We start from the raw sequence: 14,484 nt of genomic DNA, 5'->3' as shown, positions 1-14,484 counted from the left end.
ACTCGGTCCGGTCCAGAGATGCGGGGAGGTCGCAGCGCTCGGATGGCGTCTTGTCTGCTCAAGCTGGGGGCGCATCTGACGTCACATCCGGCGCGGGGCCGCGTATATCCGGCGGGGAGTGACACGCCCTCGGCTCGTTAGCTCCGCCTCGTGGAATCGGCACGTTGCTTCTCATTGGGTGCGTGCGGGGGGTTTACCAGGCTCCGCCCTTGACGAGGAGCTGACAAGGAGCCCCTTCGTGGTAACCCCGTGGAGCGCATGGTCTGGAGCGCATCGTCTGGAGCGCATTGTCTGGAGCGCATTGTCGATGGCGGCGAACCGAGCCGGTGGGAGGACGCACACTCCCCCCCGCGCAGCGCCGTGCCCCTCTGTTGTTGTAGACGGGGAAGAAGATGGGAGGAGGTATGGGAAAGGTCCTAAACTCACTACTGGTGCCATATAATCACATTCTGGTGCAACGAAGAGTCATAATTAATGGAGACGAGGCCTTAACTGACATAGAATAAGAATAACTAGGAAGATGTCCGAAAGTTGTCTACGTGTGGTGCGGTGGACCTGGGCACGACATTTAATGGGGGAATAAGGGGAAGGTCGGCTCTACTGATTGTTATTTACATGCAATGGGACTAGGGAATGGGGGATTGGGGAAAGTTGGGGAGTATTGGAGAAAATAGGGGAATATTTACAAGCGGATATGGAGGCCAAATTCCATATTCGCAACAATATTTAACATTGTGATATGAAAATAGTTTTCATATTTGTTGTAAATGTAGTTTAAACTCGTGGTTGAGTTAGAGCGGTGTATTTTTTTAGCAGCGTCGTCTTCAATGTTCATTTTTTTTTTTCTAATAAAGACATTCTGTCATTTTAAAACCACCACTGTGTGTATTAGGTTTCCCCGTTTCATAAAATGTATCGTTTGATATGTATAATGCTTTAAAACTGGTTTTTTTTTGTTTTGTTTTTTTACCTCAGAAGAGATATCAGGGTCAGAATTTTGAAGGAGGTACATTTGGGCCTCCCAGAGGTCAAAATTTTTTTTTTGGAATAGCTAAAAATCACCTTCATCTATCTATAATTCCAGCAATCTCTGTGTGTCTGTGTGTCTGTGTGTCTGTGTGTCTGTGTGTCTGTGTGTCTGTGTGTCTGTGTGTCTGTGTGTCTGTGTGTCTGTGACCGCTGTTTCTCGACAACCACGGGTCCGATATACTTGAAACTTGCCAGGTATATTGCTGGGGACCCGAGGATGTGCCTTTTCAAGGTTTCATATTAATCGGACAATTACTTACCGAGCTATGTCCAAAAAACGCTGCAACCAATCAGAGAGCAGCGAGCTATCACGTGTGCCGAACGTGGCGATCAGACTCTGCCTCGGACGGCACATTTGACAGCGTATTCATTTATTTCACGTTGGAAAACTATGTTGCCGTTAAACTATGTTTTAAAACGAATTCAAACTGCGATTAAATTAAAACGATTCATCCTAACTGCGATTTGCGAACTTCCGGACAGTGACGACTTATCTTCCGGCAGCCAATCACAGAACGCTCTGTTGCGTAGGCGTGGCCGATGTGAGACGAGCGGAGCTGAGCGCGTTACGAGCTGACCGCCATTACGGTACGTAATTCGATTTCTTATGCGCATTATTTGACAGCGTATTCATTTATTTCACGTTGGAAAACTATGTTGCCGTTAAACTATGTTTTAAAACGAATTCAAACTGCGATTAAATTAAAACGATTCATCCTAACTGCGATTTGCGAACTTCCGGACAGTGACGACTTATCTTCCGGCAGCCAATCACAGAACGCTCTGTTGCGTAGGCGTGGCCGATGTGAGACGAGCGGAGCTGAGCGCGTTACGAGCTGACCGCCATTACGGTACGTAATTCGATTTCTTATGCGCATTATTTCTCCCAATTCAGTCAGAGCGAAGGGCGGAAGCGAAGAGCGTTGTTTTTTTTGTTTACGGGCGTACGGGCGGGGTAGAGCGTACGGGTAGCGTTTTTTTTTTTTTTTGGCCACGGAACGGGCACCCACGTACGGGCAATGCCCTAGTATCCTTAAAGCCCTAAGCCTGGGCCATCAAACGCAGCCAAACTGACACCGATCGGCCCAGAGGTTCCGTTTTTATTCATGGTCAAAGTTTCCCTTCCTTGTTAGCATAACGTAAGAGACCAAAATAAGATATATGAATTCCTTCCTCTTCTTCCCGAAGATGCTGTTTCGGCTAGTTTTGCGTACTTAACGCACCAGGAGCGTCCCGATCTTTTGAAATGGCATAGAATTCAAGCTAATGTGATGGTCTGATGCTATATTTCACTTCGATATGCACTTACCTGGCTTACAGGGAGCATGACCGGTGCGTAACGTAAGAGACCGTTATGGTTTCTAAATTCACACTCAAGCTTGTTGTGTCTCAGAGAAACAAAGGAGGTCAATGATTTTTACAGAGTTAATACATACGTATAAGTGCTGTTTGTTGCACCCTAAAGAAGAACTATGGAACACCCTGATATGTGTAAAACAGGGCTTATATAAATATCTCTTACGTTACGGTTCATCTGCTTCATCCTATATGAGGAGGAGCTGTGACTCAGGAACTGACATTAGTAACACAAAAACACATTCAGTAGAGTAGTTATATAGATCTACTTTTATTCCAGCTGTGAAAAGTATCTGAAAAAGGCTTTTATAATGAATGCATGGCTTTGAAGGGTAACGAAATACTAAAAAAAATGCCCTTTTTCACCATTTTTTGAGGTTCAGAGGCTTATAACATGTAGATAATTGATTAAAAAGTACATAAAACTATACATTTTCTGAAAGCCGTGATTGTGTTCTACAAGATACACCTAAATGTACTAATTCAGAACATTTGGGACAAAGTTATATAGGTTTAAAGCAATCAATGTATGTTTTTGGGGATTTGTACCTCGTTCAAAATTCTGACACATCAGCATTTAGCTCAGCGAATGTCATTCGCGGTGTCAGTATTTGATGAACTTATAAAGACGTAGTTCCAGATTTGTCAATGCCTGAGGTATATTAACAAACGAATAAAACAGATTTGGCAAAATTCGAACTTTTATTTAAAAGATCGCATGTTCACCCAGGGTTGTGAGAGGCTGAAGAAGAAGATACCTTGCATGGGCTTCCCAGCCCAAATAAATAATTCTGGTTCTGGCTTTGCGATTTTCAGGTTTATTACTCCCGCCAGGGAGTAATGCATTCGATCGTGTCCGTCCGTGTGTGTGTGTGTGTGTGTTTGTATGTTCGTGAACAAGATATCTGGAAAAGTTCTGAACGGATTTGGATGAAAGTTGGTGGGATGATTGCCCTTGGGAAAAGGAAGAATTGATTAGTTTTTGGTGAAGCTCAGGATATTATTCCGGATCCAGGAATTTTTTTGGGAAATTTCTTTGGGAAAGATTTTTTCTGTTTTACTGCATTAAAGCTTTTATTCTTATTCTTAAATGATGTTTTTCTCCTCTAATTCCGAGATATATCAAAGTAAATTCTCCGACGGCAAGGGCTTACTTTCTTTTTCATTTATTGTTTTGGGGAGAGGGGATGTTAAACAAAACGTATTATTCCAACTTGACCCACGGCGGGAGCCTACGCTCTACTGAGTGGCGTTCTAGTTTGTCTGTTTTCACCCCGTCTGTCCGTTTGTGAACAAAATATCTCAAAACGTTGTGGACGGATACAGACGTAATTTGGCAGAGATGTAGCGTATGTCACAAGGACAAAATGATTAGATGTTGGTGAAGATCCGGATCCGGCTAGTATAATTTTTTAAGTGATTCTTCACCATTGAGTGATATGGTCAACCAGGCGGAGATGTGCTCTTTTCTGAGTGCCGTTCTAGTTATAATCATGCAATTAATCAATCAATTATTATACACCTCTCCCTCCCAAATACAGTCTCTGTGCTGCATGGCGGTATCGCCGGGCGGTGTCCTAGAATGTATCTGTACTTGTACGTATCTTCTTTATTTATTAGACATCATACAGATGTAAATGAACACTCGTTTTACTCTGCGTTGTGTTGTACATCACGTGCAGCAAATTTCACCTCCCTGTGCCTTGCCTTGTATTTATTCTTTTAAAAAACACTTCCGTACACCGCCCTTGAAGCTCGGTTTGCAAGCCACCATCTACAATTCCAATAGAAGAGACATAATTACTCTTTTATGGAAAATGCTTTTCGAGTTTGTTTTATCTTCAAAAATAGACTGCAGTAAACACATTCATGTTAAAAGATTTTAAAGGGGGACAGATATTTGTATGCACACACAAACTGACTGTTTTATATGGTAGATGAGATTGCTCAAACAGTGGATTGAAGGGTTAAATATTGTTACGGAACCCAACGTCGGCCTCGGATCCCTTCTCGAGGGGGGATTAGTCCCCTCGTTTGTGACTGACCGACGTGAGTCCTGAAGCTGCACAAGCTCCCTCCAGACGCAGGTGAGCAGCTTCGTTCGTGACCGCGGATAAGATGTTAATTTGCCGAGTGGATGGCAGCCGCGGCACGAACCGTTAACAGCAACTAGACCCGATCCTGAACGTTGGCCAAATCGTGCCACAGGTATTCAATGGGGAAAAGACAAAGACGACGGATGTGAAGAAGAAGACGACGAAGGCAAAAGGTTGGAAATATGACTATTATTTATTATTACTATTTACACAATGAAAGAAACCAAGGAAGAAGGAAGGATAATAAAATAATGTAGAAAGGGGGGACGGACCAGAAGGACACAGTGCAATTTCTAGCTTATACAGACTTACTTATAACCCAGGACAGAACACACAAAACAAACTCACGTACACACAAGGATGGAATGGCAGGAATGGTTTGGAGGGATGAGCAGGTGGAATCACAGGGCACAGCGAGCAGGTCCACTCCGGGCGGGAAGCGAGGAGCCGGCAGCTCCTTGTATTCGGCTTTACACCGCACACCGGCAGGGTCACTCGCTGCCCCGTCAGGGCTTCACGCGACTGGTTGAAACGGGGCTGGTTGAAGCGGCTCTCTGCAGAAATCAGCTGGGTCACGCATCTGCCGTATCTCTGACGCAACTCCTACAAAGGCTTCCGCGTGCGCTTATATCTCATTCGGGTGATCAAGCCACCGGCCTCCAGGACACGCCCATCGGTGAGGTCGCCTCGGCCCTGATTGGTCGCGAGGGCTCACCGATCCCGCCCTTAGAGGAGGCGTTGGCAAGGCCACGCCTTGTTCCCGGCACTGGGCCGACTCCTCCCACCTTCGGCTCCGAGATGACCTCGTGGCTAATGGAGTCTTGCAGCGAAAACAACAACCCACAGCTGCAGCAGAATTCAGCGGACCGCTCAATGCAGTTGGCAATTGAGGAAAGGGGAATCCAATGGAGGTTCTGGGGAAATTGAAAGGGGATACTACCTTGTCTGGATTCGGTGCAATGGAGTGTCAATTAATGGAAGACACAGCCTTAATCTAATACCAAATCCTTAATTTGGAAGACACAGCCTTAATGGAAGACACAGCCTTAATCTTAATCCAACAACCAAATAAGGAGATAACTACTGAACAGGGAGATCTATGATTTGGCTACGTGATTGTATATGACCTAACTAAGGGATGCCCTTTGACCTTTATACACAACAACTGGAGGAAGGAGGGTGATATTTTCCAACACAAAAAAACACCATTCTCAAATTCATAACACTGCACCCTCCTCCTCTTAGGCACGTCCCGGGCCTATTACTTTTACTTTTAGTGTGGCACGTAAGTGTAGTTCCCTCTACATTTAACCTGACCCCGAGTGTGACAGTTTTAAAACATAAATAAATATGTCCCGCTGCTCCATTGCACCCTACCTAACAGACTCACGCCCACAGCTAACCGAATTGCGGAATTGTCTTAAAACTACAACATGAACGATGGGGGAGCATTATTTACAGTTGACGCTATTTTATTTACAAAACGCAACCCAGGACCTGTGATTGTTCTTTTGGGGGGGAGACAGTCTGCCCTGCACCGACGCACCAGAAAGCACCAAAACACCATCAAGCACCACAAAGCACCCTTTGGTGCACAGTCACCACAGTTCATGAATAAAAATAAACCAACAAACCCTTGGTGGTGTCTTGCTCTGCGGCTCCCTCTGCTGGCTATTGTTCTCTTCCTGATGTTGTCTTTCTTCTTTGCTGGCGGTCTATTTGCAAAAATAAAAGTGCACAACCGTGTCCATTTTTATTTATTTATGGCCCACAGGGCCGACTATTGTGGTTCACCTGTGTGGCATCGGTGCCCTGTGACCAAGGTCCGCCAGCAAGATCTCGGGCCTTCATGGCCGGTTCCAGCAGAGGGGCCATGCCCCAACCCATGGGGTCCACAAGTGGGGCTCAGCCACAGACATGTGGTCCATACGTGGTGCATCGATGCAGACAGCTGTGGTTGCGAGAGCTCTGGCACACAATGGCAGACTCCCGCACGCTCCCCTCAGCGCCCAGTGGCGCACAGTCCTCGGGTGGGAGACAAGGGGGGGGGGGGGGGGGAAGAAGACAGGTGAGTGAGGGGTAAGGTCACAAGGGTACACATCAATAAAGGCAATGCAAGACGAGGTGCGTACGGAGAGCGAAGTGAGAAAGCTCGTCCCTACCGTACGTCACCCCCTCCCACCCCCCCCCCCCCTTTCACCTACTCTACCCTTGCCCTTACCCCATATTTACAACAATCTACACATTTACAAATTCGTCACTAATGTCTCGTCTTACCCATATTTCCCCTACACCAAATTCGTCCCCACAATCCCTCTAACCAAATTTGCCATCACCCAATTCATCATCAATCCTCATAAGGAGGGAGAGATGGAACAACAAAGCACAATGTCACACCCACGTCATGATGCGTCTCACATTCCAAACATTTGCACAATAAAAATAATAAAAACAACCTGGCATGGTGTGGAGGTACGTCACCTCAGGTGAGTGGATGTAGATGGTGCGAGGAGATCTCAATCCTAACTACCTTCTAAATGACTTTAATACACTTTACACTACCCGGGGTCTTTCCCCTGCCAAACCATTGGCCATCTTACTCTATGTGGTTTTAAGAACCAAATTCCCATTGACCAAACTGTGGTGCTTCTCAATTTGGGGTCTCACTCCCCCGGTTCAACTCCCTGTGCCCTTTCACAATTTCCGGGCTGAGTCGTGTAGCTCTCCCAGCAGGTCTACCCACCTGCACACCTCCACCACTGCAGTTGCCTCCGAGCTTACCTGCTCCTTGACCTAACCTATCTAACTGGGGAAGGCCCTCCTTGGCGCTTACCCCACTCGGTGCCCTCTCTGGCACTGGGCTACCCGGGTCCGTCCTCCGGATCCTCGGGCCCCATCCACAACAACTCTACCGGCTCCCAGAGCCCACCTGCGGCCTCACCTGGCACACACCCTAACAGTGGTGGAGTGCTCAACCAACTACACACACTAACAGGCCACACGCCCAGCCATTTCCACGACACTAATGCACCCATTCAATCACCATTCTTCCACCACGCACCACAGATGCCAATATCCAACCACAATTTACCTGTACCCTCTACCTAACTCTTACACTACCCTCCCCGGGTATTCGTGATAGGGGTCCACTCTTCCCCCATTCACACCTTCGCACCATCCACTCCACTCCACAGTTTCCACCATACTCACTGCATACCATCCATTCCATACTCCATATATTCCATACTACCATTTATTCCATACAACCATTCTCCATACACCTGTAGTTGCACACCTGTGCAATCTCACCTGGTGCCACCTGCACCCTCCTTCCTCCCTGGACCATTTGGTCAACACAGCACGCATCACCATCACTCACTCATACACTGCTCCATACACCTGTTCAGTTGCACACCTGTGCAATCTCACTTGTTCCTCACTCACTGCTCCATACACTTCCACGCTCAATACAACTCACAATCACCTTCTCACAATACACTCCTGAGTACACCTCCAACACTCACACGGCATCATCTGAACTACCTACTCCCCTCTGGAACTTGCGCTTCCCAGTCGCCCCTTTAAACTATTGCGCTCCCTCGTTATTATTATCCAAACTAATCTACCTGCGTCCCCATTACAGGTATCATTGTCACTACCTAACCTTACCGTTACCTATGGTCAATCTCTAGGTCCCTACATACTATATCCTAACCCTCCCGTGCTAGTTTTCACTGCCAACCCCATATCTCTATTGCTCCTTTGCCCCCTCTGTGCGGGATGGCAGAGTTGCCATCCCATCACATCGGGTATCTCTCACTATCAATTTGGCCCATCCAATTGCAATCAATCAAAAATTTGCCAATTATCTGCCAATTCTATTCACTTTTCTAAATTTCGGATCAAAAACACTATCATCATCACCGTTCATTAAACTTGAGCCTCGGTGTCGTTACATTCCCAAAGCCCGGCTTCGCACAGCCGAGCAATGAACGCGGGTGGTTTGGTCGCCTGCAGGTTGAATCCGTCCGGCTTTCGGTTCAAGGGAGGTGGTTTGGTCGGGCCGAGATTCCACGCACCATCTCGGCGCAGCACCTTGCGGTCCCGGGCCCGATGGCTCAATCTCGCCCGGTCGGAACCTCGCCCCCGCCAGGGGGCACCGTTCCGCTTCCTCCTACTCGCCCTTGAACCGGACCGGTCGCCTCGCCCGACAAGGCCCGGACTCGACCGTGCGGGGCGGGGCCAGGCCCGAATCGTGCGCGACGCTCCGAAGCGGGGCGACGCAGCATCGAGCCGCGCGAAGCTTCGCATCCAACAAAGCGCGCCCCGCGCGAGGCTTCGCATCCAACAAAGCGCCCGCGTGAGGCTTCGCATCCAACAAAGCGCTCCGCGCACCGAGCGCCCGCTATCCGTCGCCCTAACTGCTAACCCGGTCAACGTCGATGCTTCACTTGCATGCTCACCCCACGCGACCCGTTTCACACTCACAAAGCCCGGCGTTCCAACGCCGTCCGTACATTCCACACACTCCGTCCATTCCACCAACGCACTCCCTGTTACACACCACACCTCTCGCGCACTCGCCGTTCGCACACTCCCTTAACACACCTCGCGCACCCTCCCTCGGTATGTACTCCGTACCACTCACCATGGGCGTGCACTCTTGCATCCACCCACTCACGCACTCCGATGGGCTCTCCCACACCCGCGCCACAACCAACTCAGGTGTGCTTTCTCACACACCCTCTCCGTTCATCCCAAACGTGCATCCTCGCACCCGCTCCTCCTCCAACTCACTCCTCGTGTCACACTCCGTACACCCCGACGTGCATTCTCGCTCGCACTCGGTTTCACTCCCACACTTTATAACACGCCCACTCACCGACGCACACTTTTTCCTCACACGCGCGCCATTTCCACTCACACGGGACCCTTCACCAACGCCCGGGTGCCATATTGACCCCAATCGCGCGACAATTTTCTTCGCGCCAAACCCCCTCTTATAAAATCTCCCGGCACCACATGCAGCCCGTCTCACCTTTGGGGTTCTTCTTCCTCCCTGCACCAACACCTGCAAATCTTTATAAGGATTTTTAAGCACAGCATCGTGATGTGCATTCAGACTTTGAGCAATTTCCATTCCTTCCTCCGACTGTTGCTCTTCTACGTCTGTCGTTTCTACAATTTCAATTATACCCACTATTGTTTTTTCTTTATTCACCTCAACGACCGCTGGCTTTAATAAAATTTTCTCTCCTACCTCAGCGGTCGCCGGCTGCCCCATACCCCGGGTCGCGATCTCTATACCCGTCATTGTACCCGCGCTTTCCTCCACTTCGCCCAACCAGTGCTTCTCGACCCGCGTTACCTCCTCGTGCACCCCTGGGACCTGCTCGCTCAACCCGCGGTCTCTGTCCCTCTCCGCTTCACTTACTTCATATGCGACTCTGTCCCTCGCCATTTCCTCAGTTATTTCTTTAATTTGGTTTCTGGTACCCCTTGCTTCGTCCCTCATTTGGCCCCTCATTCGCTCACTATCAGCCCTCGCTTCGTCCCTCATTCGCTCACTATCAGCCCTCGCTTCGTTCCTCATTCGCTCACCCATTTTTTCCAGAAGGGCCCCCATTTGTAGCAAAAAAAGGTTCGAATCCACCAGTGCTACGGGCGCGGCTGCCGCAACCTCGTGTGAGGCGCCATTTTGCACCTCTCCAGCCACATGCGCGAGGGCGCCATTTTGTACGCCTGATACTCCCTCAACCACCTCCTCATTGTTCTCCTCCTCCATTTCTCCCACTTCTTCCCTGGGGTCCTGGGTTACCCCTAACCCCTCTTCCATTTCCCCCACTGGCATCCCGTCGCCTTGACCATCCATGGCACAATTTTTAAATTTAGGATTTTAAAGAAAAGTAAATTTCGGCCTACTCGAAATTTGAGCGCGCTATTCGCACTTCAGGTCCGAATCTCGCTCCCGACACCAAATGTTACGGAACCCAACGTCGGCCTCGGATCCCTTCTCGAGGGGGGATTAGTCCCCTCGTTTGTGACTGACCGACGTGAGTCCTGAAGCTGCACAAGCTCCCTCCAGAGGCAGGTGAGCAGCTTCGTTCACGACCGCGGATAAGATGTTAATTTGCCGAGCGGATGGCAGCCGCGGCACGAACCGTTAACAGCAACTAGACCCGATCCTGAACGTTGGCCAAATCGTGCCACAGGTATTCAATGGGGAAAAGACGACAGATGTGAAGAAGAAGAAGACGAAGGCAAAAGGTTGGAAATACGACTATTATTTATTATTACTATTTACACAATGAAAGAAACCAAGGAAGAAGGAAGGATAATAAAATAATGTAGAAAGGGGGATGGACCAGAAGGACACAGTGCAATTTCTAGCTTATACAGACTTACTTATAACCCAGGACAGAACACACAAAACAAACTCACGTACACACAAGGATGGAATGGCAGGAATGGTTTGGAGGGATGAGCAGGTGGAATCACAGGGCACAGCGAGCAGGTCCACTCCGGGCGGGAAGCGAGGAGCCGGCAGCTCCTTGTATTCGGCTTTACACCGCACACCGGCAGGGTCACTCGCTGCCCCGTCAGGGCTTAACGGGGCTGGTTGAAGCGGCTCTCTGCAGAAATCAGCTGGGTCACGCATCTGCCGTATCTCTGACGCAACTCCTACAAAGTCTTCCGCGCGCGCTTATATCTCCTTCGGGCGATCAAGCCGCCGGCCTCCAAGACACGCCCATCGGTGAGGTCGCCTCGGCCCTGATTGGTCGCGAGGGCTCACCGATCCCGCCCTTAGAGGAGGCGTTGGCAAGGCCACGCCTTGTTCCCGGCACTGGGCCGACTTCTCCCACCTTCGGCTCCGAGATGACCTCGTGGCTAATGGAGTCTTGCAGCGAAAACAACAACCCACGGCTGCATCAGAATTCAGCGGACCGCTCAATGCAGTTGGCAATTGAGGAAAGGGGAATCCAATGGAGGTTCTGGGGAAATTGAAAGGGGATACTACCTTGTCTGGATTCGGTGCAATGGAGTGTCAATTAATGGAAGACACAGCCTTAATCTAATACACACAATAAGGAGATAACTACTGAACAGGGATATCTATGATTTGGCTACGTGATTGTATATGACCTAACTAAGGGACGCCCTTTGACCTTTATACACAACAACTGGAGGAAGGAGGGTGATATTTTACAACACAAAAAAAACACCATTCTCAAATTCATAACAATATGTTCCAAATTGTTCCATTGTCACACTTTGTTCAGTCTATCTGATCTAAGCCCAGTTATTGCCATACTTGCAACATGGCAGCCTGGGTCGTGGCAATGCGAATTTTCGGGATACGGAAATCCCATGGCACAGCAAGGAGGCGCTGCGCTTGCCGACCTTGAGTTGGTCCTTCTTCTGGTGGAGGAAGTATCGCCACATAGTCTCGCCAATTCCGTTGCAGAATACCCACGACTCGACCTGTTTTCACAGGAAATAAAAGTATATGCATCTTACAACTAAAGCATAAAATTTTCCAAAAATCGTTCAAATTGATACAATATAAAGGTGACAGGTGCACAAATGGAGCTCTAATCCAAAGAGAAGCATATTAGTGGGCAGATAGGAAAACCAATTGTGCATTTTATGACTAAAGCATGAAAGTTTCAGCATATGATCTTCATACCCCTAGGTTTTATTTTAGACGTGGAGGCACTTTATATCTGACCTTTGGTGACCTTGAGAAGTCATTGACCTCAGCATTGCATTTTTCGAGTTTTTCCCCATCACTTTCCTTTATAATCATGTATGTCTTTGCCTAAATTGCATTTTTGTTCTAATAAAGATGCAATTTGCTGCCAGCTAACTCTACAAAATTCAGCTTAGAGCACCAATTTGGCCAGGGTGGCTTCTGACCCTACCTAAGTAGGTTATACGTGTTTGTTTACAGGTGTAAAGCTAGCTATCAGGGGAGACTCCCCAGGTGAATAGGGTAAAAAAATTAACTAATAGATATCACCATGAAACTTCCCCAGTTGTTTACTTATATTAAGTCAATTATTTTTTGTATTACAAGTTTTCTGAAATGTTATGTTTAAATATGCAAATGAGGCATTATCTAATGCTAACTTAAAAAAATTGATCAGTGCATGAAAAACAATGTTTTTGCCTTGGGTGTCTCGCATTAACAACTTTGACAACTTCTGCTGATGTGGGATTACATGACTGTTATTCGTTGGCCCGCATTTGAGAAATCAAGTAAGTGCTTCTATTCTGACTGACGGCTACATTAGCAAGAATGTAGGAGACAGAATTACAGTAATTATGTTGAAAGCTAGTACGTTAGGGAACATGTTAATCGGAAGCTAGCAGGCTAGTTTGTTTGCATTTTTCACCTGAAACCCTCCAAAGAGTGTTTTTTATGACATTTCACTCACTAAACATGTTTGAATTTAGTATTGCTGCATAAAAAATATAAAAGAGTATAAATATACACTTACAATGTGGTATGTTCTTGTGCTTTACAGGATAATCCGTCTGCATGCTTCAGCTAGCTTGTATGCACTCTTTAGAACTCGTGGTGTTGGAAAGTCTCTACAACAATAAGCTTTTCTCACCATGTCGAAACGCCATACTGATTGATCTTGCCCAGCCTTCTACATCTAAGCATTCTAAGCTGCATTGCCCCACTAACTGGGAACTCTGCTCTCTGCCAGGAAGAAACAGGCGAAGATTTGCAATGCCCTGCCAGGTCAAGCAAGCCGCCAGTAGGTAGCGGTTATGTTTCACTGTCCAGGGATCTCCTTGAATTTCAGGAAATTAGACATGCTCATGCTCATGTACATCAGATCACTGCGAGAGGGCAACTTTCAGCTCTATGTGGAAACCCTCACACAGCTCCTACCCTGGATGTTTGCTCTGGACCGCACTCACTACTCCAGGTGGCTCTCAGTACATGTTCGTGACATGATGGTACTATCTAAGAAACATCCAGCAATCCTGGAAGAATTCCGTGCTGGGAAGTTTGTTGTGCATAAAACAAGCAACAAGTTCTCGGCCATGGCAATTGACCACTGCCATGAACAGAACAATGCACTCATCAAAGGATCTGGTGGAGCAGTTGGCTTGACAGAGAATCCTGGGGCGCTGCGACGCTGGATGGTGGCAGGTCCAGAAATTGCAAGAATGACTACAGAATTCGAGAATAAAAGCTCCCCACAAAGTGAAAACCGTCACCATGAACAGCAGCCAGCAGTGCAAGAAGCCTTTGTGAAGCATGTTAGGTCCCTCACAGCAGTGATTGAAGAGATGGGGAACCCGTTTCTTGAAGAGAGTCAGGATCTTCTGGTGCTTGACTCTAAAGATATCATAGATTCATCAGTTGCAGACACAGTGAGGAAGGTGGAGTCCTTGGGTGCACAACAGTTCAAGACCTTTGTGGAGGAACGGCTGGAGCAGCAAACAAAGCCAGTCACAGATACCATCCCCAGGAACAAGATGCCTCTCTTTAGCCATCTGCCAGTGAAAACACAGTCAAAGCAGAAAATACAACTTGAAGCACTGAAGCGTGATTGCAATCTGTTCTCACGGCTGTATGTATCTTGCCAAATACGTGATGGCAATCTGGATCAATTCTTTTGCCACGAAAACCAGGCAGCACCACCATCTCTTTCTCATGGAGGGAAAATGCGACTTGGTACAAATGCAGACCTCTTGCACTGCATAATGACTGATGACACTGTCTCACAACCTGCTCCTTTAGTTGATGCTGTGTTCATTGATGGTGCAGCTGTGGTCCAGATGCTGAATCCTGGAACAGCAAAGACCTTCCAGGATAATGCAGACAGTGTCTTTGTACCGTATGCAAAATCCCAACTTCAGAAAATGAGCCGTCTTGATATTATCTGGGATGTCTACATCCCAGACAGTCTAAAAGGCACCACACGACAGAAGAGAGGGAAGGGAATCAGGAGACGGGTGTTTCCAACCACTGCACTGCCAA

At 47.8% G+C, this 14,484-nt stretch overlaps 1 protein-coding gene across 2 annotated transcripts in view; it reads right to left on the bottom strand.

Moving 5' to 3' along the window:
- Positions 1-14,484, bottom strand: part of DIS3L (DIS3 like exosome 3'-5' exoribonuclease) — a 247,804-nt gene that overhangs the window by 114,678 nt on the left and 118,642 nt on the right. For both annotated transcript variants that reach the window (XM_068107004.2, XM_068107003.2), the window contains one exon: positions 11,794-11,963. In XM_068107004.2, coding sequence (XP_067963105.1) covers positions 11,794-11,963 — 170 coding nt within the window. The remainder of the gene's footprint in view (positions 1-11,793; positions 11,964-14,484) is intronic.

The sequence above is a fragment of the Myxine glutinosa genome, chromosome 2 (assembly GCF_964187855.1).
Source record: "Myxine glutinosa chromosome 2, kmMyxGlut1.1, whole genome shotgun sequence".
Classification (NCBI taxonomy): Eukaryota; Metazoa; Chordata; class Myxini; order Myxiniformes; family Myxinidae; genus Myxine; species Myxine glutinosa.
Note: the sequence above shows the minus strand (reverse complement) of the source record. Positions and strands in the feature narration are given on the sequence as shown.